The 26,506-nt window shown below is 48.6% G+C and overlaps 1 protein-coding gene across 2 annotated transcripts in view; it reads left to right on the forward strand.

Annotated features, from left to right (window-relative positions):
- The window catches only part of ECEL1 (endothelin converting enzyme like 1), a 435,867-nt gene that overhangs the window by 333,898 nt on the left and 75,463 nt on the right, over window positions 1-26,506 (forward strand). For both annotated transcript variants that reach the window (XM_069617545.1, XM_069617544.1), the window contains exons 8-13: window positions 9,397-9,495; window positions 9,853-9,927; window positions 10,021-10,124; window positions 12,612-12,670; window positions 20,018-20,069; window positions 20,823-20,890. In XM_069617545.1, the coding sequence (XP_069473646.1) occupies window positions 9,397-9,495; window positions 9,853-9,927; window positions 10,021-10,124; window positions 12,612-12,670; window positions 20,018-20,069; window positions 20,823-20,890 (457 nt within the window). The remainder of the gene's footprint in view (window positions 1-9,396; window positions 9,496-9,852; window positions 9,928-10,020; window positions 10,125-12,611; window positions 12,671-20,017; window positions 20,070-20,822; window positions 20,891-26,506) is intronic.

The raw sequence follows: 26,506 nt of genomic DNA on the forward strand, positions 1-26,506 counted from the left end.
CTGTCTCTCTCCCTCTCTCTCTCTCTGTCTCCCCCCTCTCTCTCTCTCTTTCCCTATCTCGCCCTGTCTCTCTCTCTCTCTCTCTCTCCCCCGTTATCTCTCTCTCTGTCTCTCTCTCTCTATCTCTCTCTCTCCCCCCTCTCTCTCTCTCTCTGTCTCTCTCTCTCTCCCTCTCTCTCTCTCTCTCTCTCTCTCTCTCTGTCTCTCTCTCTCCCTCTCTCTCTCTCTCTCTCTCTTTCCTCTTTTCCTCCTTCTGGCATATCTTTCCATATTTCGCTTTACTTCTCCTTCCTGTATGCACATTTCTCTTGATAATGTCCTCTCCACCGACTCCAGGTGTCTCCTCCTGGTCTCCTCTTTGTCTCGAATATGTCCTCCAATCTCCCCCTGATGTCTCACTCCGCTCTCCTCCTTGTGCCTCCCTTTTCTGCTCCTGGTTGCTCTTTTGAATATCTCCCCCACTACTCTCTAATGTTCCTCTCCCCAGCCTTCTTGTTTCCTCGTCCCACGCCTACTTTGGTTTGCACGTGGTTCTCCTCCTCCACTCACCCAACGCCCCTTCTAATGTCTCTCGGTTCTCCTCCTCCACTCACCCAACCCCCTTTCTAATGCCTCGCGGCTCTCCTCCACCACTCACCCAACGCCCCTTCTAATGCCTCGCGGCTCTCCTCCTCCACTCACCCATCCCCCTTTCTAATGCCTCGCGGTTCTCCTCCTCCACTCACCCATTCCCCCTTCTAATGCCTCGCGGTCCTCCTCCTCCTCCACTCACCCAACCCTCTTTCTAATGCCCCTCAGTTCTCCTCCTCCACTCACCCAACCCCCTTTCTAATGCCTAGCGGTCCTCCTCCTCCACTCACACAACTCCCCTTCTAATACCTTGCGGTCCTCCTCCTCCACTCACCCAACCCCCTTTCTAATGCCTCCCGGTTCTACTCCTCCACTCACCCAACCCCCTTCGAATGCCTCGCGGCTCTCGTCCTCCACTCACCCAACCCCTTTCTAATGCCTCACGTTTCTCCTCCACTCACCCAACCCCCTTTCTAATGCCTCGCGGTTCTCCTCCTCTACTCACCCATTCCCCCTTCTAATGCCTCGCGGTCCTCCTCCTCCACTCACCCAACCCCCTTTCTAATGCCCCTCAGTTCTCCTCCTCCACTCACCCAACCCCCCTTCTAATGCCCCTCGGTTCTCCTCCTCCACTCACCCAACCCTCTTTCTAATGCCTCGCGGTTCTCCTCCTCCACTCACCCATTCCCCCTTCTAATACCTTGAGGTCCTCCTCCTCCACTCACCCAACCCCCTTTCTAATGCCTCCCGGTTCTACTCCTCCACTCACCCAACCCCCTTCTAATGCCTCGCGACTCTCGTCCTCCACTCACCCAACCCCCTTTCTAATGCCTCGCGTTTCTCCTCCACTCACCCAACCCCCTTTCTAATGCCTCGCGGTTCTTCTCCTCCACTCACCCATTCCCCCTTCTAATGCCTCGCGGTCCTCCTCCTCCACTCACCCAACCCCCTTTCTAATGCCCCTCAGTTCTCCTCCTCCACTCACCCAACCCCCTTTCTAATGCCTCCCGGTTCTCCTTCTCCACTCACCCAACCCCCTTTACAATGCCTCTCGGTTCTCCTCCTCCACTCACCCAACCCCCTTTCTAATGCCCCTCAGTTCTCCTCCTCCACTCACCCAACACCCTTTCTAATGCCTCTCGGTTCTCCTCCTCCACTCACCCAACCCCCTTTCTAATGCCTCGCGGTTCTCCTCCTCCACTCACCCAACCCCCCTTCTAATGCCTTGCGGTCCTCCTCCTCCACTCACCCAACCCCCTTACTAATGCCCCTCGGTTCTCCTCCTCCACTCACCCAACCCCCTTTCTAATGCCTTGCGGTCCTCCTCCTCCACTCACCCAACCCCCTTTCTAATGCCTTGCGGTCCTCCTTCTCCACTCACCCAACCCCCTTTCTAATGCCCCTCGGTTCTACTCCTCCACTCACCCAACCCCCTTTCTAATGCCCCTCGGTTCTCCTCCTCCACTCACCCAACCCCCTTTCCAATGCCTCTCGGTTCTCCTCCTCCACTCACCCAACCCCCTTTCTAATGCCTTGCGGTTCTCCTCCTCCACTCACCCATTCCCCCTTCTAATGCCTCGCGGTCCTCCTCCTCCACTCACCCAACCCCCTTTCTAATGCCCCTCGGTTCTCCTCCTCCACTCACCCAACCCCCTTTCTAATGCCCCTCGTTTCTCCTCCTCCACTCACACAACCCCCCTTCTAATGCCTTGCGGTCCTCCTCCACTCACCCAACCCCCTTTCTAATGCCTCCCGGTTCTACTCCTCCACTCACCCAACCCCCTTTCCAATGCCTCTCGGTTCTCCTCCTCCACTCTCCCAACCCCCTTCCCAATGCCTCTCGCCACCTTCTGTTTGGTTTGTCCCTGGTCTATACCCTCCCCTTTTTGTACACCTCATAAACCGTCTCACCTCTTGGCCTCATCTTTGTGTTATTGTACAGGTGCCTTTCTGAGGAAGGCCTCCGCCATCTGGAAACTTGTTAATGTACTTCATTTCTGAACAAAAATTATATCCCCTTTCCTCAATTAAATCCAAATACAAAAAATACCTCTTCTCCTTTCCGAGTGTCCTTCCTCCACCCTTTGTTTTCTCTACTTCCCACCTCCCTTTGTCCTTTCCTCCTACTCCTCCTCGCCTCAGCCATTTCTCCTCCACTGACGTCCGCTGCTCTTTGTCTCTGGCAACCTCCTGCACAACACGCTGGCCAACTCCTTCCACAAAGGTCACTTTGGAAGTATCCAAATCTTTCACAAGGTCATGGCCTCTCCGCTTAGCCCCCCCCTCCGCCCAACCCCCGTGCAGAAATGGCCAACCCGTTATCTTGTGATTGATGTAGTACCAGTACAGGAGTGGCAAGTCTTGAATCCACAAAGCCCCCAATTATAATACTTTTCCACCTCAGTACCGGGCCACCCATACATAGACTATTGGCGGCCCGGCCGCCATCTTTGTTTCCATCTGCGTACCCGGGACACTGGCAAGGAGCGAGTTGCACAGGTTTCTCCTCTGACCGCTGTAGTGGGTGTGTCTCCCTGAACGTTGCCCCCGGCAACCAGAAACACTTCAGGACCCCTCAAACTCCCCTCTACACCAATCTCCCCCCTCCTATGACCTGCAGCCAGACTGACCTGCCACATCAGCAACAGAAATTTTACATTACAACTTCACTAGTGCCCAGACCTGTCACACAAAACTACCAGACAATAGCTCCTTAACAGACACCAAAAAAGAAATCCCCGTAAAAACTTAACCCAAAAGAAAGGGGTGGGAGGGTGGGACAATCTCCAAGTCCAACCGTCGCCTGCCTCCCGAACCTTCCCTGGAACCTTAAATACCCAAGGAGGCGCTCTGCCCCCCACGGCCACTCGGGGCCCCCCTTTTGGCTTACTGCACAAAAACCCAGACTCATTTAAAAGTGGAAAAGTTTGCTTTAATGTCACAGGCCAAAGCTTACAATTAAACGCTTACCTGGCTCCATGGCCTTACAGACTAAAGAACTATTTTAAACAACCAATTAAATAATTAAACATTTTCATTTTCCCCTAACAAATAAATAATTAAATAAAGCCACTTCCTCCCTAACTATCCCTTGGACCCTACCGTCTCCTTACCCCTTTTCCAGGCGTCCCGCTTTCTCCCGGGGCCATGCCCCTCCAGGCTCAATACCTGTACCCCCGGGGTGGCTCGCTTGTGCAAACAGCACCACCCCATCCTTTCCCGTGCCATTCCCCCATTGTGCTTACCTCCCCCCACATCTAAAGGGGCCTATCCCTCCCTAACTCCCCTTCTCCCGTTATTTCCCCTACCGCCCCCCTCAGAGACCTATCATCCACCAGCCCCTTCTTACTTGCTCCCTGTCCCACCATTGTGCACTAAATATTCTTAATGTGCACTAAAATATGCACCTTGAAGCTAAAATAGCTACCCTTAGCCCCCGAGCCAGTGCCTACCCGTGGACCAGTACCCCTAGAACTGTGTACCTGAAAGAAAATGAAAATCCCAGAAACAAAATGCAAAGGGGGGAGCTTAGCAATAAAGCTATCCTAAATAGATTCAATTATCAATAACAGACAAATATTACCCCAGAATTATGCTTACCTATTTAATTTTTATATTATGGTTATTATTATTATTATTATTATTTTTTTTTTTTAAATCTTATTAGAATAGCCTGCCCTTGTAAACACCCCCTCCCTACTCCCTTGACAAGTTCCCCAGAGCAAAAATCCCCAAACCACAAGCACAAAATAGTGCTAAATAAACTGCGGTGCACACTGCCACCTAGCGGCGAACAAGCAGTACCGCACCGCTCCCCCAGAAAAACAATGTGGTCCCTTTAAGGTAGCTGCACTGCCCTCTATGAAACGGAGCTGCTACCGCGCCCGCACTCACAAGCAGGCGCTGGGAAAACAACACGCACTGCAAACTAACTGGAGCGGGACCCCTGCAGCGGAGGCACTACTGTCTGCTGTGGACAAATTAAAAGAGCCTGACACGTTGCTCGCACCCCGCCCTAAACAAAACACCTCCCCCGGGTATGGAAGAAATCTTTCCTTCCAAACCACCAACTAATTTGTGACAAATGCAACCCCCCGAGCCACGGCAGGGCTCCAGAAGAAAGACCGCTGAACGCCCTGGCCACATCAAGGTAAGAAATTGGAGGTACCTTATTTACAGTACCTCTGGCTAAATTCCCAACAAACTTTTTTTTTACTAAACTGCCTACCCAAACAACCCGCTGATACTTATCTACCCTGCTCCTCACTTCTACTCACAAACCCCACACAGGCCCAAGAACAGGGAAGGCTTGGGAGGAGGCGACTAGGACTGAACAATCTCTAAGTCCAACCGTCGCCTGCCTCCCGAACGTTCCCTGGAACCTTAAATACCCAAAGGAGGCGCTCTGCCCCCCACGGCCACTCGCTGGCCGTGTGCAGCGCCAAAATAATCCCGGGGGGAAACGCTTTGCGTTCCCCCCCGGAGCCCCCCTTTCGCCACCATACAGCATATGTTCCCGACCCGCGAGGCTCATCTTCTGCCAGCATTGGCTGCTCCCAGCCTGTTGATGTGGACTCAATACATCAATTGCCCGGGATTGCCACGGGCATCTCCTAAAAGGGCTGAGCCAGCTGAGACCCAGCGACCGCCCTAGCCTTTAGTCCTGGGGAATGTCGGGGTGGTGCAGGGGTTCCCCTGTGCACTTCCTCCAGGACCAACAGCCCACCACAGACGGCTCAGGCTAGGGGGACTTAGTTTCAGTGTTGAAAAGTAATAACAAACGATTACAATAATACACTTAAATATAGTACAGCCTGAACAGCATGTAGATGTTTTGAAGAATACACAAACATGGGGGATGTTTGGATACTCTTGGATAATGTCTCTCTCTCTCTCTCTCCTCTCTCCCTCTCTCTCTCTCTCCTTCTCCCTCGCCCCCTCCCTCTCTCTCTCCTTCTCCTTCTCCCTCTCCCCACCTCACCCACCAACCCCAAGTGGCAATAGGAATTGGTATAGCACTAGGGAAAACTTTTCCATGGCTCAATTTATTTTTAAAGCATGTGTGTTTTAAAGTTAAAAATTCTTTGTCCTGCGATTAAACAGTGCAAAATTGGACTTGCCCCGGTGCACAACTTCTGTGACCTGGCCCCTGGATGTTCCAGGTGTTAGTGTTTTGTGAGAGATATGAAATTAAATAAAAATGTATGTAACTCCCAGTAACAGAACACGTGCACTTCGAAGAGAAGTATAGTGCACACTCCTTTTGGAACACGAGGAAAAAAGGTTCATTGGAAAATTAAACTTTCTCACTAATCCTTTGTTTTGAAACTCTTTTCTTAATATGTAGCAGCTGTAAGTGCAACTTTTAGTGTCACCGAGCACATGTAGTCGCCTCAATTTGCTGTGGTTGCCTGTGCAAAAAAGATAATTATTTGGTATTAGATTTACTATTAATCGAACCTGTGTTGCTCCGTGTGTCGTCTTGCTTCCAAGGCGAGCACGTTGCCCCTGAGCTGTCCTCCTGAGATTGATAGCATCATGCTCCGAAACAGCCATTGAGGGGTTCTGGTAACACATGTAATACAATAAATTCATCAAGAAAGCGTCCTGACCCTCTTTTCAAAGATTCCATAGTTGGGACTCCCATGGTGTCATTTATGATGGAACACAACTTATTGCAGACAACGCAGAGCAACACAGGTTCGAATCCCAGGTCCGTGCTTAGAAACCTCTCCGGTATTCGCTGTACTGTAATTAGGGGTTTTTCATACTGCGCCAGCACCACCATGGCAGTCCTTCAGAGTTGGTCCAGAAAGTGACACCTCGTACGCCCTCTGGGGGCAATAGAAAGGGGCAGCAGGCGAAAGCAATGGCGAGGAGAGGCTAAACACACATGATGGAAGGTTTGCACCTGTAAATAAGGGAACGAGGGGTTGGGCTTGAGGTTGTGATCCTTTGCGTTGCTCGTAGAGTCCGTGCAGAGCGATCAAAGCCGAGCACGGATCAGGAAAGGGCGAATCGTAACGCTCTTGCCACAAGCGTTTACATGCGCGGGCGGTTCGTTGTACCTACAAGGAAGTAGTGACATGAGTCCGTTGAGTGGTTGCATGATGTCACACTCACTTTGCATCAGTCTTATGTGCAGAAATGTCATTACCCACCAACACCACATGCCAGATCCCTCATTATCTTACAAAACACCATGCACACCACCTTTGGACATCATTTCAAACAGTGCCAGATTGAAGCCTGGTGAGGGTCCTAGGCAGTCGAAATTTCAGGGGCCCCCCTCGCAAATTACTTTAACTCTGGTTTTCTCGAAACTTCTAATCGTGAATATTCTACTAAGGTCTGGTGTCGGCGGGAACTGTTGCAGCATGCTAAATCACACAAAGCTTTGTTTCTGGAGGTTTCCTATGCACGGCACTGCGCACGCTCTAGTGGGATAACATTGAACTAAGTAGTGTGCACGCCGGCCACCAGATGGAGATGACCATCGCTATTGTACATTACACGTATGTAGTAGTTTGCAGCGGATATTTTTACAAACTGCCAGCTGCCAGAAGATGAGCTTTTAAGAGAGAAACTGTTATGCGAATCTGATGTCTCTGGTTTACGTACTTTACGTTGCAATGGGTACATTACATTAATACAGTATTTTCTCTATAGAGTCTTAAATGTAAAGTTTTCGCTTCTTTGAGTCGATTCATTTTTTTTCTCTCTTTTGGAAACAATTTATGAACGCTTGATTGTCATTTTCTTTCATGAATCAAATCAATATTATTTTGATTCGTTGTTGCGGGGCCCCTAAAAGGAGTGGGGGCCCCTAGGCCGGGGCCTACTTTGCCTATTTGGTAACACGGGACTGATTTCAAACCATGGTTATTATGTCTGATGTCTGCTCTACCTGTAGTCGCCCATCACCTCTGTACTAGTAGCCGTGTCGCCTTGACTTCGCTAGCAAGCCATGACACCGAAAGGCGAACGGTTTGTACATGTTACTAGAACCGCCAGGCAGCATTTTGGCACGTGTGCCCCACTTTGTTGTGTCATATTGCACATAAAAAGCAAAGTGTTTTTGAGGCCTAGATTGAGGACATCATACCATGAATTAGAGGTAATTATTTACCGACATCATTGCCATGCGTTTGGGGGCGTTGAAGGTGCTTCTGCTTATGGAATAGTAACAGATAACATGTCTTGTAAATAAGTACAATTATGATCTCTCTGGCAAAAGGCACGAATTAATATCCAGCAACCTGAAAATGACAGCCGGTGGTAGTGGCTCTGTTCAGATAGTTTTAAGGACCTCCCTAGTAGATAGGTGGTTTGCGGGAGGTCTCTATTGTTGACCCTCTGGACTCATTTCACCGCTTTGGACTGAACTACATTAAACTTTCCCCAAAAATATACAGCACCTGCTGAATTTTTTTTTTAGGATTTCGTGGGGTTATGGCAAGAAGGGCCAATGTTATAGAGTGGGTCCAAAAAGACAGAATCTCATTTAAATCTGAGCAAGGAATGCTTGCGTACGGATAGGCCAAAACCCGACTGATGCCAAAACTTGGGTTACAAACTGGAGATATGGCTAGCGTAAAGCTTCAATTCGTTTAATTAAACTTCCTGCAGCGGTTTTCTTAAAATGTTTTTTTTAAAGTGAGCTAAAAATATGATAAGGATCTTTCTTCCACTGGGTCTGCGGGCAGTTCCTGGATCCAAATTGAAGTGGTTATGCAGGAACGTGATTGGTGGATGCAAGAATGAACTAGTTCCCTCTGACAGCCATCTAAGCCATGTCATGCTGGACCCTTTTCATGAGTAGATGTTCAGTATATCATTTTCATTAGGGAGAGGGTCTAAGTTGACCCAACGGTTGGGGCTTATGCAATTTCTACACATGTATTTTTTTGGAGATTTTGTAACATGTTTCAAGCAGACATAAGTTGCTCTTGAGGGACAAAAGAAAAAGGTTTGCGTGAGGTAGGGTAGGGATGGGAGGAGTGGACTAGAAGGCCAGAGAGAAAAGAAGCAGACAGTGGGATTTCTTTGCGTGCAGCAAGTGCTGCGCCCAGGCTCCCAAACTAAACTCGGGTGTCTATAAACCCCCATTACAGTGAACCTCTGGCTGAAGCCTTGGTGCAGCAGCCAGAGTTCATGAACACATTTAAGCAGTGCCTTGCAGGGTTATGGGGGCATATGCTGGCTACTCCCTCGCAGACCCTGGCAGCGCCAATGGATGCTGCAGAGAGTGCATGCAGGTACCCTTTGCCCGCTAAGAGTGGCTGCATCCCATGCTCGTGTGCATTGCGGGCAGTTTTACCACACAAAGTGTATGGCCAGGGGCCCTTCGGGCACATTTACTGTGCCTGAGGCACGGCTCCAGACCACACCCAGAAAGCACTGCAGGGCCACAGACCCGCCATACACAGGTAATGACACCACACACGACATCATGGATAGCATCTTAAATGAAGTCATTCATTACAACACCAATAACGTCACCATTCACTTAGTCAAAAATATCAATACGGTCATGCTGTTAGTCTCCTATGCAAAGGGCGTCCGCTACAACAGGGACCTGCACTCCCTACTCTACCACAGTACTCACAAAGCATGCCCTGTGAGTACTGTGGTACAGTACTGACTGTGGGCCATGGCCATCCCTTGTGGGTACTGTGTTACAGTGTTGAGTGCGGGCCGTGGCCATGCCCTTTGGGTACTGTGGTTCCATGTTGAGTGTGGGACATGGCCATGCCTTGTGGTACTGTATAGTGAGTATGACTTTTCATCTGAAAACACTGCTTCTTTTATCATCTGGCTGAGCAGGTGCAACAGCTGGTGGAGGACATCAAACACATCCTGGATCAGAGGTTGGATGAACTGGACTGGATGGACAAAGAAACCAAATCTGCTGCAAGAGCCAAGGTAATCGGCTGGGGATCTGGTGGGACCGGATGCACATGGCCCAGATGGTACCTTGGAAGGACTTGTAAAATATGGGGGACAGTAACATTCACTAATGGAGAATGGGTTAGGGCGCCAGGATTGGCGACCTCTCACACCACCTTCTCCCCTGAGAAGGGCCATCACCAGAAAGCTTCTGATTGGATGATGTTCCTTGTTATGATGAGCTATACCACTGCTGCGGCATGCACAGCAAAATGCTAAAAAGGCATCAAATACGTGTTTGTGATGGGTAGGGTGGTGATCTAAGGTAGATCATGATTTGGGTTGGGTAGACTTGATCCTGGAGGGTACCCACTCAACCCCTCTCTTTTTCAGCTGCAGTACATGATGGTGATGATTGGGTACCCAGACTTCCTGCTGAAGCCCGAGGCGATCGATAAGGAATACGAAGTACGTGGGGCGACAGAGAACAACGGTGCTGTAAGAGGAAGGGCGAGTGTGAGGCGCTCCACTGACCACATCTACCTCTTCTCTTTCCTGCAGTTTGAGGTCCACGAGAAGGAATACTTCAAGAACATCCTAAACAGCATCAGGTTCAACATCAAGCTCTCGGTGAAGAAGATCCGGCAGGAGGTGGACAAGTCCACGTAAGTATTTTCCAAGGAGAGAGATCATGTGACTAGAAGTGCGGCCATATTGGCTGGAACCATAGCTTGGATGGAGGTGCAGGGAGCAGGCATTCTGGACACCTGGATTAAGGTCCCTTCTCGTGGCCCAATGGTCTGGCTCACAGATGGATGGACGTGATGAGTGCAGCCATGGTGATATCCTGAGGGGGGTGCTGAGAGCAGGCTTGCAGGTAATCAAGTGTAAGGTCCTTCATAAATGCCTGAGGGTCTGGCTCACATCTGGATGGACACGATGAGTGCTTCTTCAGGTGTAAAACTCTTGTCAAATTTCAAAGCTTTCAAAAGACCACTAGTCATTGCGGGCCAACAGCAGTATCTGGATGGAAGTCCAGTCAACATCAATGTTGGTTATGTGTCTTTCACTGACATCAAAGGCTGATCTCCCACCTGTCTGGAAATTGTGGGTGTGGCCAGTGTGGCTATTCCATCTAATTCTCATGCCATAGCCTGGCAGGCTGGGTAGGCGTCATGGCTGGTGACCGAGGCCACATGCGCTCAAAACGTGGCCCAAGAGTAATCGATTGCTGATTTAGTTCTGATAAATTTTCTCATGAAAGAATTTTGGAAGAAGGAACAGCAGCAGGAGTTATTCAATTGTGGCAGGTTTTCAGGCAAGGAAATGGTACCAGTGGACGCCTTTTAAACACACGTCAAGTCTGAAGAACTGAGTAAGATGAATGAATACAACAGACAATAGATGATAGTTTGCATAGTGTTAAAACATTGTAGGTTCTGTTGCCTATATTGAACCCTCTACATACTACAAAATACTTTGAAGGTCTACTAGACGAGTGTAATATTGTAATTGGTGATTTATAACAAGCTTAATACCCAGAGGTTTCTAAGCACGGACCCGGGGATCGAACCTGTGTTGCTCCAGTTCGGCTTGCTTCCAAGGTGAGCACGTTGCCCCTGAGCTATCCTCCCGAGAGTGCACTCCCGTTAATGAAGAAGGCTGCATAGCTCACATGATGGCAGATTTTTGGATTATGCCTCTGGGATTTAACAGTTTGTGTCCCTCTGGACTTCAAATAAATCCTAAATTGGATGCAATATTTGCTCCCAAAAAGCGTTAGAGAGAATTGATGACAAGGAAAGTCTATTGGTTCAACGGCAGCCTGCTCTGTCTTCACAATCACCAGAGCCCTTCGTTGTTGAAAGCCTGGTACGTCTTCCAAAATAGCGATAGTAGTCCTAACCTAAAGTCAACCCAAGTCACCCGTTCGCAAGCGTACCCTCTTCAAAACATTGTCCATTACCCACAAATGTCCTTCTAATTCTGCCACACCTTGCGATGAAAATCTCCAGAACACAGTCTTCCAGGCCAAGAAGAACCCCCTATGCCCACCGACTCCTTCAACCCAAGGTCAGAGGAGCTAAAGCCGGTGGTTCCTACTTCCCGTACATTGCGGCCAAACTGCGGAACTCACTGCCTCCCGCACTTAGAGCGGAACCCTCATACTGGTATTTCGAAAAGCCCTCAAAAGACTGTTGTTTCCGTACAATGTTCACCTGCCTATTCCTCACCTGCATGTTTGCTGTCTTTCTCCCCCTGTTTATACTGCAAAGAACTGGTCTGTAACAGCGCCTCGATGCCTCCGGGCTGTATGCGCGCTGTATAAATGAAAAAATAAAATAAATAAATAAACGTGTAGTCTCATGAAAATGAAGGACGTAGCATAACCCCAGTAACAGAGGACCCAGACAGCTGCCTCTTCAAGGCCCAGTTTTGTAATTGAATTGTCAAGTCTATATAAACCTGCCTTTACACGGTATGGCAGCCTATATAACCTGCAAAGTATTGCATTTGGTGGGACGGGCAAAGGGTCGGATGCATTAGGATGCATGCGTGCATACGTACACTTGCAATAATCTGGTTATTGATCCAAGGCGTGGACCGATGCATGGTCCACGTGTGGCGATTGGGTTGTGCACATCCAGTTTGGCAACTGCGGAGGCATGAGCTGCCCTCAATGGGGAGTCCTCCAGGGGGTACAGTTTGGCCACCATTGATCTAGCCAATGAGTTCCTTTCCGGAAGTACGGGTGGAGCATGTGGGATCTGCACCATTTTGTGCAGATTTGTAGCCTTTCTTTGTGAACCTTAGCCATGGATTGGCAACAACGACATGTGAGACCCTCCTTATAGCCACAGAGGAGTTAGAGGTACCATAGGGCAGCATTACCACAGCTAATGTTGCACCAACCCATCTCTATTGGGATAGGGGGCAATAAGACCCCTGCTAACTCAGCCCAGGCCATTAGTAATGAAGCTGCCACCAAGGGTGCCAATTGGTGGCCGTCGGCCAATAAAAGACTAATTGAAGCAGTCACTCATTTTATATTGGCTTCTGATAATGTCAGGCATGCATGTCAACTCCACCCACAACCCTCCGCCCCCCGAAAGCACTAATGTTGTTGTGTTTTGATTGGTGTTTTTCTGCAGGTGGCTCCTCCCACCCCAGGCTCTGAATGCATACTACCTACCCAACAAGAACCAGATGGGTAAGTCAACTGTAAAATGGCTCTGGTGGTGGGACAGCATAGATTGTGCCCTCTGTGGTTGCATGCCCACCGGCTTCCACAGGGATCTCTTAACTGAGGATGCAACCTCATGCTGCTGCGTGATCACCAATGCACATGCCCTCCCCCCCACAAATGTGATCAATAGAACCTGGCCTTCCATAAGTAACCTATAATCAAAGGGTTATTGATAACCAGGAGCTCTGCGTACACTCAAGCGTTTACTCTCATTAAGAGCAATTTGCGATCATTGGGGCCCACGCATTCTAAACTCCTCTTAGTTCGGTCCCCTGAGGGCTTTCACCTACAGCACTTTGAGACCATGTCAATGGGAAAAGGCACTATACAAATGACACATTACATTGCCTTACCTTGGTAGCCACATGGCATTGGGGTCAAAGAAGCATTTACTGCTAATCAGGAAGCTGCGTCCCGATAAAACCAAATGGAGCCAGTGGGTAGAAAAGAGGTAAGACCTCGGTTTACTCTGGGACTTTATTTATTTATTTATTGTGCATTTGTTAGGTGCTTATACAGTAAGTCAATTCTGTTTCAAAGCGCCCACAGGGCAACAGGGATGGAACATGGGATTGAAAAACTATGAATGCAGTGGAAGATAAAGACGAACCTTCTATGCGTTGTGGGTATTCAGAACGTGCAAGTACAGCGAGAAGAGGGCAAGTGGGGGGTGAGGGCAAGTGCTGGAATGTCCGTGCTCGTGGGTGAGCAGCAGAAGAAGTGCATATTATAGAAGTGCTTTGCGGCCGGAGCCGCAATGGGTAGAAAGTGCAAGCCTACAGGTTTGAGGCCGGTGGGTGCCGAGGCAAGTGCTGAGAGGTAGGCAGAGGCTGGGGCGATTGGGTATGGGAGGCCAGGGCCCCGAGGATACTTAAGGGCCCTGGCCACCAATCACAGCGACTGTGAGATTAGGAGAACAGGGATGAAAGGAAGGAGGAGGTGAAGAGGAAAGTCTTGAGAAGCTTCTGGAATTTGAGGCAGTCGTGCTCAAGATGAAAAGGGAGGGGGAGGCTGTTCCATAAGAGGGAGCCAGCTGAAGAAAGTGATCGGTCTCTGGCCCTCTGTTTAGCAAAATGCTTTACACACAGAGAGTCAGTATCAGAGGACTGTAAAGGCCTAGAGGGAGAGTGTTTAGCAAGAGGAAGTTGCAGATAGCGTGGTCCCAGGCTTCAGACAGCCCTGTGGATGATGCAGAGAGATTTGAATTTAATCTGTGCCGCATCCGGGAGTCAGTGAAGAGTTTTTAGGGCAGGAGTGGTGTGGTCCCAGGGCTTACGGCCAAGGATAAGTCTTGCTGCTCTATTCTGGCTTAGCTGGGGGGGTCGTTAAGTGGAAGAAGGTAGATTCAGGAAAAGGATATTGCAGTAGTCCAGTCTAGCGAGAACCAGGGCTCAGATAACATTGAGCTGCTGGGGGAAAGTGAGAAAGGGGAGAATTCATTTGACAACGAAGAGTTGAAAGTGGAACTTCTTGGCAATATCCTGAGTGTGAGGGAGGAAGGAGAGAGAGGAGTCAAAGATGACTCCAAGGTTTCTGGCTTCAGAAGAAGAAGCAGGGTGGGAGCCCATAGAGGGTGGCCGGAGTGCAGAGAAAAAACGAGGGAGCAGGGGTCCCAATGGGAATGATCTCAGTCTTGCTGGCATTGAGGCAGAGAACGTTGGAAGGACACCAGGACTGGATGGCAGATAGGCAGTCAGGGATGATGGAGGATGCAAGAGGGTCAGCAGAAAGTTTGAACAATAGTTCTCTGTCACCCGCGTAGCACTGGAAGTTGGCAATGAAGGAGGAAATGAGGAGTTCTAGCTGAGCAAGGTAAGTGTTGAAGAGCCAGGGGGAGAGGTTTGAGCCCTTGGGGACTCCACAGGTGGAGAAGGAAGCAGGTGAGGACAAGGTGCCCAAATGATTTTGTTCTAATGGTCAGTTAGGAAGGAGGTAAGCCAGTCCAGCGTCCGCTCCGAGATACCAAGGGTATCATGAAGCTGTTTTATGAGGATGGAATGGTTAACCGTATTGAAGGCAGAGAAGAGATCAAGAAGGATTGGACAGTTGGACAGTTAGAGTCCAGAGATCCCAGCAGTTCTTCACGGGTTTTCAGGAGAGCAGTTTCCATGCCTCTGGATGCAGATAGATGGTTGAGACCACCAACAAGTTCAGTGTGTGAGGTAAGTTGTGGAAAGGCCAGCTTCCCCAACAGTTTCCAAAGGAAGGGGGTGATAGAAATATGGCGGTAGTTGGCTGGACAAGTAGGGTCTGATGAAGGTTTGTTCAGGAGGGGATGGCACAAGGGAGTGCTTGAGGGAGGATGGGAAAGATCTAGTGGCAAAGAGTGGTTGCAGAGATCAGCAAGTGCAGGGGAAAGCGAGCCAATGCTGTCCTTGATGGTTTTGGAGGAGCAAGGGGACTCCTGTTTGGACGAGACCTTCATGTAGCGGAAAACTCTGGTGACTTCTTCAGATGTGACAGGGGAGAAGTTGGAGAGAGAGGAAGAAGGAGGGTGAGAAGCCGTAGGAGGCAAGGGAGTGAGGAAGGGGTTGGGCGGGAGGGTAGCAGGGGTGCTCAGGATGGCTAGTTCCCTGCAGATTTTAAAGAGTTAATCTGAGTTGTTCGATGCACCCGATATCCATGCCTGGATGCAAGCCCTTTTCTTGGCATGGATGGAGAGTCAATATTGCCTATGGAACAGGCGCAGGGACGTCATTTAGGGGTCGCCAGAGGTCGCAACTGTGACCTCTGAGCTCTCCCTTGCGACCTCTGTGGGGTACCTTGCGACCTCTGAAATTTTTTTTTAAAAAAAGATATATATATTTATATATTTTTTTGTAATGCAATCTCCTGGGCTTTGGCCAGCACCATGTGGCTCTTTACTTCTGGAGTGGCTGGCTTTCTTGTTCAGGCCCCTTTAAAAAAAAGAAGAAAAATAAGAACAGGAGTGCCACAAGTCTAACACTTTCAGCACTGACCCTAAATAAGAAAGAATAGGAATACCAAATAATGTGTCTTTCTGGAATTCTATACAATAATTGCTAGACTTATTAAGGGTTTATTTCAGGCACACTTTAGGGGGTGAGTCACTGATTTAGTCTGTTCTTAAACACCTCAACTCAGCCTTTCATCCTTCTGAGGTTGATAAATGAGTACCAACACAGGTTGGGTGATATTGGGCTTATATTTTTTCTATATAAAGCCCTTAAGCGTAAGTGCTATATAATAACACATCATTATCATTTGGTCATGGACGTCTGCTTGCATTCACAGTAATTTGGTAATATGGGCCTATACACACTGATCTTAACAATACATATGGCGATGCATTCTTGTATGAAATGTATACATCACATTATAGTGAAATCGTAACCATATTTTTCATAGCATACAATGCTATGTGATGCCACTTCCTGTTTTGTCAACGGGTAAAACGTTGTGTTCATCGCTTCCCGCGATATCACTTCGGGTGGGGTCAAATGACATCACTTCCTGTGATGTCATTAGGGGTCAAGGGTCATGTGATGTCACTTCCGCTACCCCTGGCATTTTGGTGAAATGACGTCTCTGAAAAGGCGGCAAGCCAATTTGTCAGAGGGTGAGCCTGAGGTTTGCCACTTCCATTCCACAGCTGTGCACTTACGTTTCAGGTCTGCAAGTTCAATGTCATACCAGGTGTTAGGTTTGGACGCGTGTTTCAGGCGGATCCCCATGACTGGGGCAAGAATGTCAAGGGTGTTTGTAATCACCAAATGGAGGTTGCTCAGAGCAGATTCGGTCGTAGAGTCTGGGAGTTGGGAGGATGAAGTTGGATACAAAGGCAGCAGCTGACACTTGTTTCATTGGACGGATGTTCATGAGCACGGTTGGCAGGGCTTTTGGAGGGGTGGTCAAAGGGCTGAGGGGAGTGACCAGAGGCGGGGAGAGAGAGAGGTCAGAATGGAGCATCCAGAGTGTCTCTAGCCGAGTGGGTTGGACCAGAAGGGAGAATCGAAAGGGATAGTGGTGTGCAAAGGTCAAGGAAGAGAGCGGATGCTGTGACGGCGGAGTCCAATTTTTGTTTGCTGACTGTATTATTTAATTGCCCATGAGGAGGAGATTAGATGTGGTTAAGAGTAGGTGGAACAGAAATCAGCCCATTCAGAGAGGAACAGGGTGGTAGTGCCAGGAGTCCTGTAGATGGTAGCAATGGTAAGAGAGGAGGAGTGAGCGATGACCAGCTTGCAGACCAGGCTCTAGAAGGAAGAGTAGAGCTGGGTGGGTATGGCGGAAGAAGGAAACCACTCAGGGAAGATTAGGGCAACCCCACTGACGGCATGGTAACGTCATGGCTTGGAGATAATCTTGAAGCCATCAGGGAGAAGGGAGTCAAAAGAAGTGACTGAGCTGCCATTAAACTGTATCTCGGCAACAGCAAGAATGTTGAGGTCAGTGTCTTCAAGAAGGAGGCAGATGTCGGCAGAGTGTTTGTTGGCTGAGCGAGCGCTAAGAGTAGCCAGCTGAAGGAGGTCTACGCCTTTGAAGGTTTTCTGAGGTGGAGAACAGGGGCATGGTACACCAGTGAGAGGGGGGGGACAGAGAGAGTGGTAGGGAGAAGTTAATGAAGTACGGCAGGCGCCGGTCAAAGAGGAGGACGTTAGGTTGAGGACCCTGAACCAAGATAGTGCCTGTGTGGTCGTCATTAATGATGCAGCGTGATGATGAGAAGCTGGCCAAGAGGACTTCCCACTTGGTGCCACCAATAATGGGTGACTACCTGTCTGTGTTTATCGGGGCATTTACGACTTCAGTCACCTCCAATCAGACGGCAGGCGGGCGTTGATAGCCACATTGGCTCGTAATCACAGGTGCTTTGCTTGATAAAGCCACAGGGCTGAATTCACGGTGATATTGCAAGACCTCCGTCTGAATGCTCCACTGTTTGTGTGGCGAGAGACGCATCACACACTCACTGGTGCACTCACAACCACATCAATCAGTCATCACCATGTCAAACGGCCCTTCCGCAACTTTCCTCGACTGTTGTTTTTCAGGTATTAAAAAAAGAACCCAAAGTCTTCCCGTTTATCAGTGCCTTATCAATAATCTTCCTAGGACTGCGCTGCTGGATACTAAATTTGAAGCAGAAAAGTCAGAAGAGGCTGGTCTGGAAATTGCACCCATCTCAATATTTGGGGCAGCACTGCATTCCTTACTGGGAGCGAGCGTGGCTGCATTTCTGAGGATGGCACTGTGGGTTATGCGCTCTCTGCCTATCGCTGCACACACGTTGACCCAGTCCTTACATTTACCACACAAGTAATCTGTATTGCTGGGGGTCCACTTGACTTCATCTTGGTTAGCTATGTGACTTCTTTTTTAAATCCCAAATTTTCCGCAATATCACAAGAGGATTCAGAGGTGACTCGAGATTTGGGAAAGAGACATATTGAAAAACCTCCATCACATAATCTCGATTGTTTTGACCCCTTGGATCAATGGTTCCAGTTGCTTTTATGACATGCAGTCCTCGTGCTTTCTTCCTAAAAGTGTCTTATTTATTTATTTATTGTCTTGGGTAAACCCAGCACTGAATTTGGTTCATTGTTGCTAGTTTCCCCAAAAGGTCCTACTCACAGCTGATCTCTTCCACAAAAATAGGTTGGTGCCCTTCCTAACTGGAGTGGACCATGATAACATCGTCCATATAAAGTGCTGAGGTTGCCTATGGTGGCACTGCGGCCATAGAAACACAAGACACATTTGATACATTCTCTCCATGACATGACTTGGGGCACCATTGCAAGATGTGCAGGAACAGTAAAGACAAACCGAAGAACCGATATCCCGCACCCCCAAAACCGGAGGGCCTCATTCACAGCACCATCTCCAATGTGGTTTTGCCATTATAAAACACTTCTGTGAATTAAGCAACTAGTGTCAATTGGGGCCGGTGGTATAAATCAATAAGCATACCATTTCATTTATTTGACTCACAAAACTTAATATGTAGAAACAGTTCAATACTAAACAGAATCATCAATATACACAAAGGACAGTGTGGTAACAGTAAAGCGGGGGGATTTTAGAATGCCCCCTTCTTTCCTGCTCTGCGCAGTAAGGCGTGTTGCCTTCCGCATACCAACTTCCACTCAGAATGCCGGCAATTGCCCTGGCAGAATCAGCACATGCATTTATTCCACCTGTCCTCCCTGGTGTCCAATTGGATTGCTAAATGGGGAAGAACAATTACCCTAATCTGGCAGAAAATGGCTGTTACCGCATGTGGTAACCATACTTGAGTTTGGTGGTATTAGTACAGTCAACACAGCCAAAATTGTCCTGAGACCCCTGGAATAGACCATGTTGCCCCTTTCGATCAAAATGTTTCAGATTGCCTGGATGATATTGGGTCTCATTACGGGTCTGGTGGTATTACCCATGGTTATACCGCCAACCTCTTTTTCTGTTCCTTCAGTTTGTAAATACTGATTATCACCTGATTTTGAGTTGGCGTTACTCCATATTTTTGGTGTCCTATTGGGGGATGATAGGTGGTGCGGTAATACCGCCAACTATTACTGAGAAATTGCCACCACATTACTCGCCTGCTTTACCTCCACTGGCAAGCAGATGGCTTTTCTGGGGTTGGGTTGCCAAATCCTAAAATCAGGAGCAGTAAAACTGGCCGCATTTCCAAATACCTCCTGTCTGACCTCTGCTGCCAAACCCATGAAGAGGCCTTTAGTGTGTCCCTGAAAAGGTGTTTGTTCGGATGAAGGCTAAGTGTGCCCTGTTCTGTCCACTTCTATGACATGCCCCGGTCCCCTTTATGGATTGTTAAGTCCCATGTTCACATTTTCTATGAAAGGGCTTGTTGTCCTCCATGTATCAGTGAACCCATTGTTGATTGCTTACATTAAAAGCCCCCTCCTCAGTTCCTTTACAAAAATGTGGTGATTACCTTTGCAGCTTAGTGGGTCTCTGTTCTTACTCTTAAGAGGAGGGTTCTTCTTCCTTCCTCAAGTTGGTCTAAGTGTAATCTGAACTCTTGCTTCAAAGTTTCGGGTCACCTTCTTGGTTGAGCCCCAGTATGTTTGGATTTGAAGTCCTTTTTTCACCTCAGGTTTATGGGGTCCATATCTGGACACGTGCGTATGCAATACATGTAGTGTTGCTTCTCTGAAAATAGCCAGGAGACAATGAGTTGCCATCAAATTCAATAACTCCAGTTAGGCGGATTAAAATGGCGGGCAGGGGATGATTGCTCTCACTCTTCCTGTGGGGTTGAGAACCTTGCAGGTCCTTCTGGTATTTTTTGTAGTGACCCTGCTTTTCTTTCTTTCTCAGTGTTCCCAGCTGGGATTCTGCAGCCAACCCTCTACGATCCGGATTTCCCACAGTAAGTACTTACTTTATCCCCTTTCGCGCCTTGAAACACTTGTGTATAGGCGCGTTATAAATCCCATATCATATCCCTTCTACAGTATTTCTGTGATCCTGGCACTCACTCCTGCCAGATGAAACGAGACATCAGAGTCAGTTCCTGGAAACAGTGAACTGTGTGAGAAATTTGGTGGCTCTTTAAATCCTGGGCTGGGGTCCTCTGTCTGTCAGGAGTGCTGGGGATGGATCTCGCTTAAACACAGCATTATAAGGCACCATATACCCTACCCTGATCCCCAGGATTCACTCAGGAAGACTCAAAGTGTCAGTCTGTAGCAAGACTGTGGGCCTCATTACGAGTTTGGGCATGGATAAGGGCATGGATAGCCCCAAACCCGGGTCCGGGTTCCCTGAATGGGGAAATACCAGGCCATTCCGACCTTGGAGGGCCCAGTATTTCCCCATTCAGGGAACCCGGACCCGGTCCATCCCCATTCCCATTTGAGCCCCCGTAGGGCTCAATGGGAATGGGGAGCATGATAACAACGGGCCCGTTAATGACGGGCCCGTTGTTAGCATGCTGGGCCGCTTGTAAAACCAGACGTCCAGACATTTACCAGCGCCGTTAACCCCTTACCGCCCTCCTCGTAATGAGACCCTGTCATTCCCTGTGTGTACCTTAGAAGACATCTCATTGCTAAGGAGTAGAAGTGAAAGGTACCAGGGGATGCCAGCGGCTAACATCACTTGTGTGCTCTTATACCAACAGGTCTCTCAATTACGGGGGGATCGGGACCATCATTGGCCATGAACTGACGCACGGATATGACGACTGGGGTAAGCCGGCCAATGTCTACGCGTAGAAACGCTGTACTCTGTCACATCACGCAAGGGCTTGACTTAACCAGACTACACACCGGCCACTAAAGGTTCTGCATGCCGGAATGTGGGCCCACTTTGTCCGGACTAAATTACATCTCAGTTTTTACCTGTGGCTCCTCTTTCATTGATTACCCACATGAAACTGGGCACCCTCAGCAGCCCTTTCCAGCTCCCCATCACTCATTTAGACCAGAGTTGCCTCCCCTGGAGGGTAAGCACACAGAAGGTACTTTGTGATGGATTCTCCAGGTACCGAGAAGAACCACCAAAAAAGAAAGACCTTGTCCAGGGGTCCCCTGGGAGGTCCTTCCTGAGGGCAACAGAACCTGATTAGTGAATGAAATGTCTTCTCCGTGAGATAATCAAGAGTGATGGAAAGGGTCTGGGGGGTCGGGGGCTGCCTGTTTAGGCATTCTCTTAGCACACAAGTATACACGTGTGACAACGCTGTCGCTCTACCACAAGCAAAGTCGTGTTGGCACACTGGGTTTCTGTAGTATCATTTGCTTATTTGTTTTGTGGAAGTGCAAAAAGGCTCTAGTGGTAGAAAGGCACTTTCTTTTAATCATTTTACAATTTACAATGTATCCACCTCTATCATACTTTTTTCTTCAGTAAAATAGTAGAGTTGGACTCTCCAACCCAGAAGAGAGTGACACTGAATCAGAATTTTTGGAAATCCACAGAGAAAAAGCTTGAGAAAAGTAATTACATTTCATTAATTGCAGTTGGGATAATTTGTATGTGTGTTGGGAATTCTGAAAACCTGACTGCTTTCTACCACATAATGAGCATAATGAGTCAATGATCACAACCTTCTTAGATCTGTGTAGTATATTGTTTCAGTGTTTCTGGTCACCTCCCGCCCTCTTCCGGAGCATTGCTTTTGTGGTGTATGGTAGTTCTTGTGTATCTCACCAACCTGCCGTGCCCCATTTTAACCCGCTGCTTTGCAAGGATAAGTGAACATGCACGAGCCTGCCCAGAAAAGCACAACGAGCAGCTTGTCAGGCATAGTTTCAGAAGCCCCCCAGGATGCCCATGGATTTTGTGGTGCTCTAACCTGTGTTCAAGTGTCATTGTGTCAGGAAATCACACTCAAAAAATGTTTCCCTGCGCTTGAAGCCCCATGGTGGTTTGAGGAGCCAATCGGGAGTTTTGCAGTGTAGAGTGGTAGTTTGATCAGCCAATGAAGACCCTTGAAGTTCCAAAGAGAAGTGTAAGGCTCTGTGAAAGCATCACACCACGTATTGTTCCCTCGTGGGTTTGCTAGGGTGCTAGAGGCGAGCTGAACATAATAGTGTAGTGGACTTCATTTCAGGAGTGTTGGGCAGTCAGCATCTTCCACCTGTCCTGAGGGTTGTTCTTGGTTTTGGAACAGAGATGTCTTGCCATAGTTCACCAGGATGTCGTGAAGGGTTGTTTGAATGCATGTGAATTGCATGACATCGCACTTAGAAAAGAATCTACTACAGCCAAACACAGTGGACCTGGCAGCACTCGAGACTGTCTCACACTGGACACAGGCATGGGAGCAGCTTAGGTTCTCAATGGCTAAACGGAGGAGTACTGCTGGTCATGCGTTCCAATTACTCAACCACAGCTGAAGGGGATCATCGTCCCTTTCCAGATGGCATGTTCAACCAGACATCCAGCCTCATGTTCTAGAACTGCAAAAGTGAGCACATCAGCGGAAACACCTCCCTGAGTGACAAAGCATACAGGCCAACAGGCTGGGGGGCCTCCTCAGAAGCTCAGAGACCTTGGGCAGCAGCTGCTACTGAGTTGGTGTGAGGCATGCTCCTTCCAGTGCCCGGCTATAACTGGCACAGTCACCAGCCAGTTCCCGACACTAGCAATGAGCACTAACTGAAGCCCCCTGCCGTGATGACGATGCTGAAGCTTGTTTCTTATATAATTGTGATCTCACACTCGCTGAAACCTCATTTACCCGAACCTTAAAGATTGAGAGGTTTGGCGTGATCAAAAGCGCAGACGTTAGAGGGATTAATGTTTTGCTTAATCATGTTGGCACTTAATCAGGCACAGCTTGCCTCCACGGCTTAGTAGGAACCATTCGAAGTAAACCACACGTTCTCCAGCAGAAGGCCTGGTGTCTGGGGTGCCATGTGTTTTGTCTGTTGACACAAAGAGGCCACTGCATTCTAGTTGTGTATTCTACAAATTCCTTACAATGACATAGCCCTTTTCTTTCAACTCTACAAGGTTTAGTGCCTTTTTCATCTCGTTCGTTCCCCTCTTGGTGCTATAATTTGTACTCTTTGTAATGATAGGTCCTGTGGTTTTCATGACTCATTGAGCTCGGGTGTTCTGTAGAGTTGGAAAGACTGGGGTCACTTCTTTGACCTAATGTCAGTGATGGAAGTGAGTTAGAACGGGTCGGGAGAGGTGTTTCACTACTTGTACATGTATCTGTTCACCATTCCTCTACTTTTCACAACCATATTCACCATTCTATGTAAAGACTTTGTCCATGCATGTCCCTGTGAAAGTGTAAAGTTGTGTAATAGGAGCCTTAGTTACTAGTCACTTAGACTACTGCTGTGCCACGGCCGCAACACTTTGCCACATGTTGCGCTATGCTTCTGCCTACCCTCTCCCCTTCCGAGGCCACAGTTCCACTACTTTGTTCGGTCCACTTCTACCGTTCGGATCTTTGTTTGAAAGGTGGTGCTCTCTTTGGCTTGGCATTGTCCACTTTGCTTTTTGGGTGGGAAGGCTGTGGGCTCCTCTTTGGCTTGGAGTTTTCCACTTTGTTTGTTTGGTGGGAAGGCTGTGAACTCCTCTTTAGTTTGGAGTTGTCCACTTTTCTTGTTTGGTAGGAAGGCTGTGAGCTCCTCCTTGGCTTGGAGTTGTCCACTTTGCTTGTTTGGTGGGAAGGCTGTGAGCTCCTCCTTGGCTTGGAGTTGTCCACTTTGCTTGTTTGGTGGGAAGGCTGTGAGCTCCTCTTTGGCTTGGAGTTGTACACTTTGCTTTTTTGGTGGGAAGGCTGTGAGCTCCTCCTTGGCTTGGAGTTGTCCACTTTGCTTGTTTGGTGGGAAGGCTGTGAGCTCCTCTTTGGCTTGGACTTGTCCACTTTGCTTGTTTGGTGGGAAGGCTGTGGGCTCCTCCTTGGCTTGGAGTTGTCCACTTTGCTTGTTTGGAGGGAAGGCTGTGGGCTCCTCTTTGGCTTGGAGTTGTCCACTTTGCTTGTTTGGTGGAAAGGCTGGGAGATCCTCTTTGGCTTGGAGTTGTCCGCTTTGCTTGGTTGGTGGGAAGGCTGTGAGCTCCTGATTGGCTTGACATTGTCAACTTTGCTTGTTTGGTGAGAAGGCTGTGAGATCCTCTTTGGCTTGCCATTGTCCACTTTGCTTGTTTGGTTGGAAGGCTGTGAGATCCTCTTTGGCTTGGCATTGTCCACTTTGCTTGTTTGGTGGAAAGGCTGAGATCTCCTCTTTGGCTTGCCATTGTCCACTTTGCTTGTTTGGTGGGAAGGCTTTGAGCTCCTCTTTGGCTTGGCATTGTCCACTTTGCTTGTTTGGTGGTAAGGCTGTGAGATCCTCTTTGGCTTGGCATTGTCCACTTTGCCTGTTTGGTGGGAAGACTGTGAGATCCTCTTTGGCTTGGCATTGTCCACTTTGCTTGTTTGGTTGAAGGCTGTGAGATCCTCTTTGGCTTGGAGTTGTCCCCTCTGCTCTCATGTTGGGAAGGTGGTGATCGCAGCCTTGCATTGATGCTCTGCTTGTTTGTTTGAAGGCTAGTGGTTGTCTCTCATTTGCTTGGAGTGCTCTATTCTGCACTCTTGCATTTCTTCTGCAGTCTAACTTGGGTGTTTCCAAGTAATGGTCTTGCCCACCTAAATCTGTTCGATCAAAATCAGTGTGTGCGTCCGTGGTGTGCACTGTGTGCCAAGGGCCCAGGGCATCAGACAGCCTTGAAGTTCTATGCAGAGAACCCAGTTTAATATTCAATTTCTAGAAGAGCTTAGTATGGAATTTATAAGGTCCCAGATGGTTCTGGTGATTGGTTTGCCTTTTGGATAAATGCCACATTGTCTTAAAAAACACTAGAAAAGCTGCAAACAATTTAGAAAGTAAAGCGTGTTACAAGATGGTCCTGGATCTGGAGGGCTGGTGTGTAATGAGATGGTCCTGGATTTGGAGGGCTGACGTGTATTGAGATGTCCTGGATCTGGAGGGCTGGCGTGTAATGAGATGGTCCTGGATCTGGAGGGGTGGCGTGTAATGAGATTGCCCTGGATCTGGAGGGATGGAGCGTAATGAGATGGTCCTGGATCTGGAAGGCCATCATGTAATGAGATGGTCCTGGATCTGGAGGGCTGGTGTGTCATGAGATGGTCCTGGATCTGGAGGGCTGCAATGTAATGAGATGGTCCTGGATCTGGAGGGCTGGTGTGTCATGAGATGGTCCTGGATCTGGAGGGCTGCCATGTAATGAGATGGTCCTGGGTCTGGAGGGCTAACATGTCATGAGAATGTCCTGGATCTGGAAGCCTGGCATGTAATGAGATGGTCCTGGATCAAGAGGACTGGCGTGTAATGGTTGCCAGTCAAAGGATCGACAGTGAAAGGGTCGACAGGTCAAAGGATCAAATTATTTTTTTTCCACATATTTTTTTTTTTGGGGGGGTCCCCCCAAACCCCTTTTTTGCTAAAAAAAACACTTTTTTTCCCTAAACGAAAACCTAAAAAAATATATATAATTTTAAAAAAACCTGATCCTTTGACCTGTCGACCCTTTGGTGTCGATCCTTTGACCTGTCGACCCTTTAGATTCGATCCTTTGACTAGACACTGCATGGTCCTGGACCTGGAGGGCTGGCATGTAATGAGATGGTCCTGGTCTAGAGGGCTGGCGTGTAATGAGATGGTCCTGAATCTGGAGGGCTGGCGTGTAATGAGATGGTCCTGGATCTGGAGGGCTGGCGTGTAATGAGATGGTCCTGGATCTGGAGGGCTGGCGTGTAATGAGATGGTCCTGGAACTGGAGGGCTGGCGTGTAATGAGATGGTCCTGAATCTGGAGGGCTGGCGTGTAATGAGATGGTCCTGGATCTGGAGGGCTGGCGTGTAATAAGATGGTCCTGGATCTGGAGGGCTGGCGTGTAATGAAATGGTCCTGGATCTGGAGGGCTGGCGTGTAATGAGATGGTCCTGGAACTGGAGGGCTGGCGTGTAATGAGATGGTCCTGGATCTGGAGGCTTGGCGTGTAATGAGATGGTCCTGGATTTGGAGGGCTGACTGCTTTAAGAAGCCTTCAACAGCCGCTTTTACAGGACAGATTCGGCTGCGTGGGTTCTGGACACATCTTTCTTGAAGACTTTCTGATGATTGTTGCCAAGCCTGTTCAGGAGTCCCAGGCATGCATAAAGTACTTGCCTATGCAGTGCCTGTGTTTTATGGGTGTAGGGTCCACTGAAAGTGGACATTTTCTGTGTAGAATGGATACATATTGATTGGAGTAGCAGGCACCAACTGTGCAATCCATATAGAAATAGCTCATTGTGTTTAACCCGAGTCATATCTCTTCCCTCCCGCATCATGATCCCTT

This window comes from Ambystoma mexicanum, chromosome 10 (assembly GCF_040938575.1).
Source record: "Ambystoma mexicanum isolate Mex_15411 chromosome 10, UKY_AmexF1_1, whole genome shotgun sequence".
In the NCBI taxonomy this organism is placed as follows: domain Eukaryota; kingdom Metazoa; phylum Chordata; class Amphibia; order Caudata; family Ambystomatidae; genus Ambystoma; species Ambystoma mexicanum.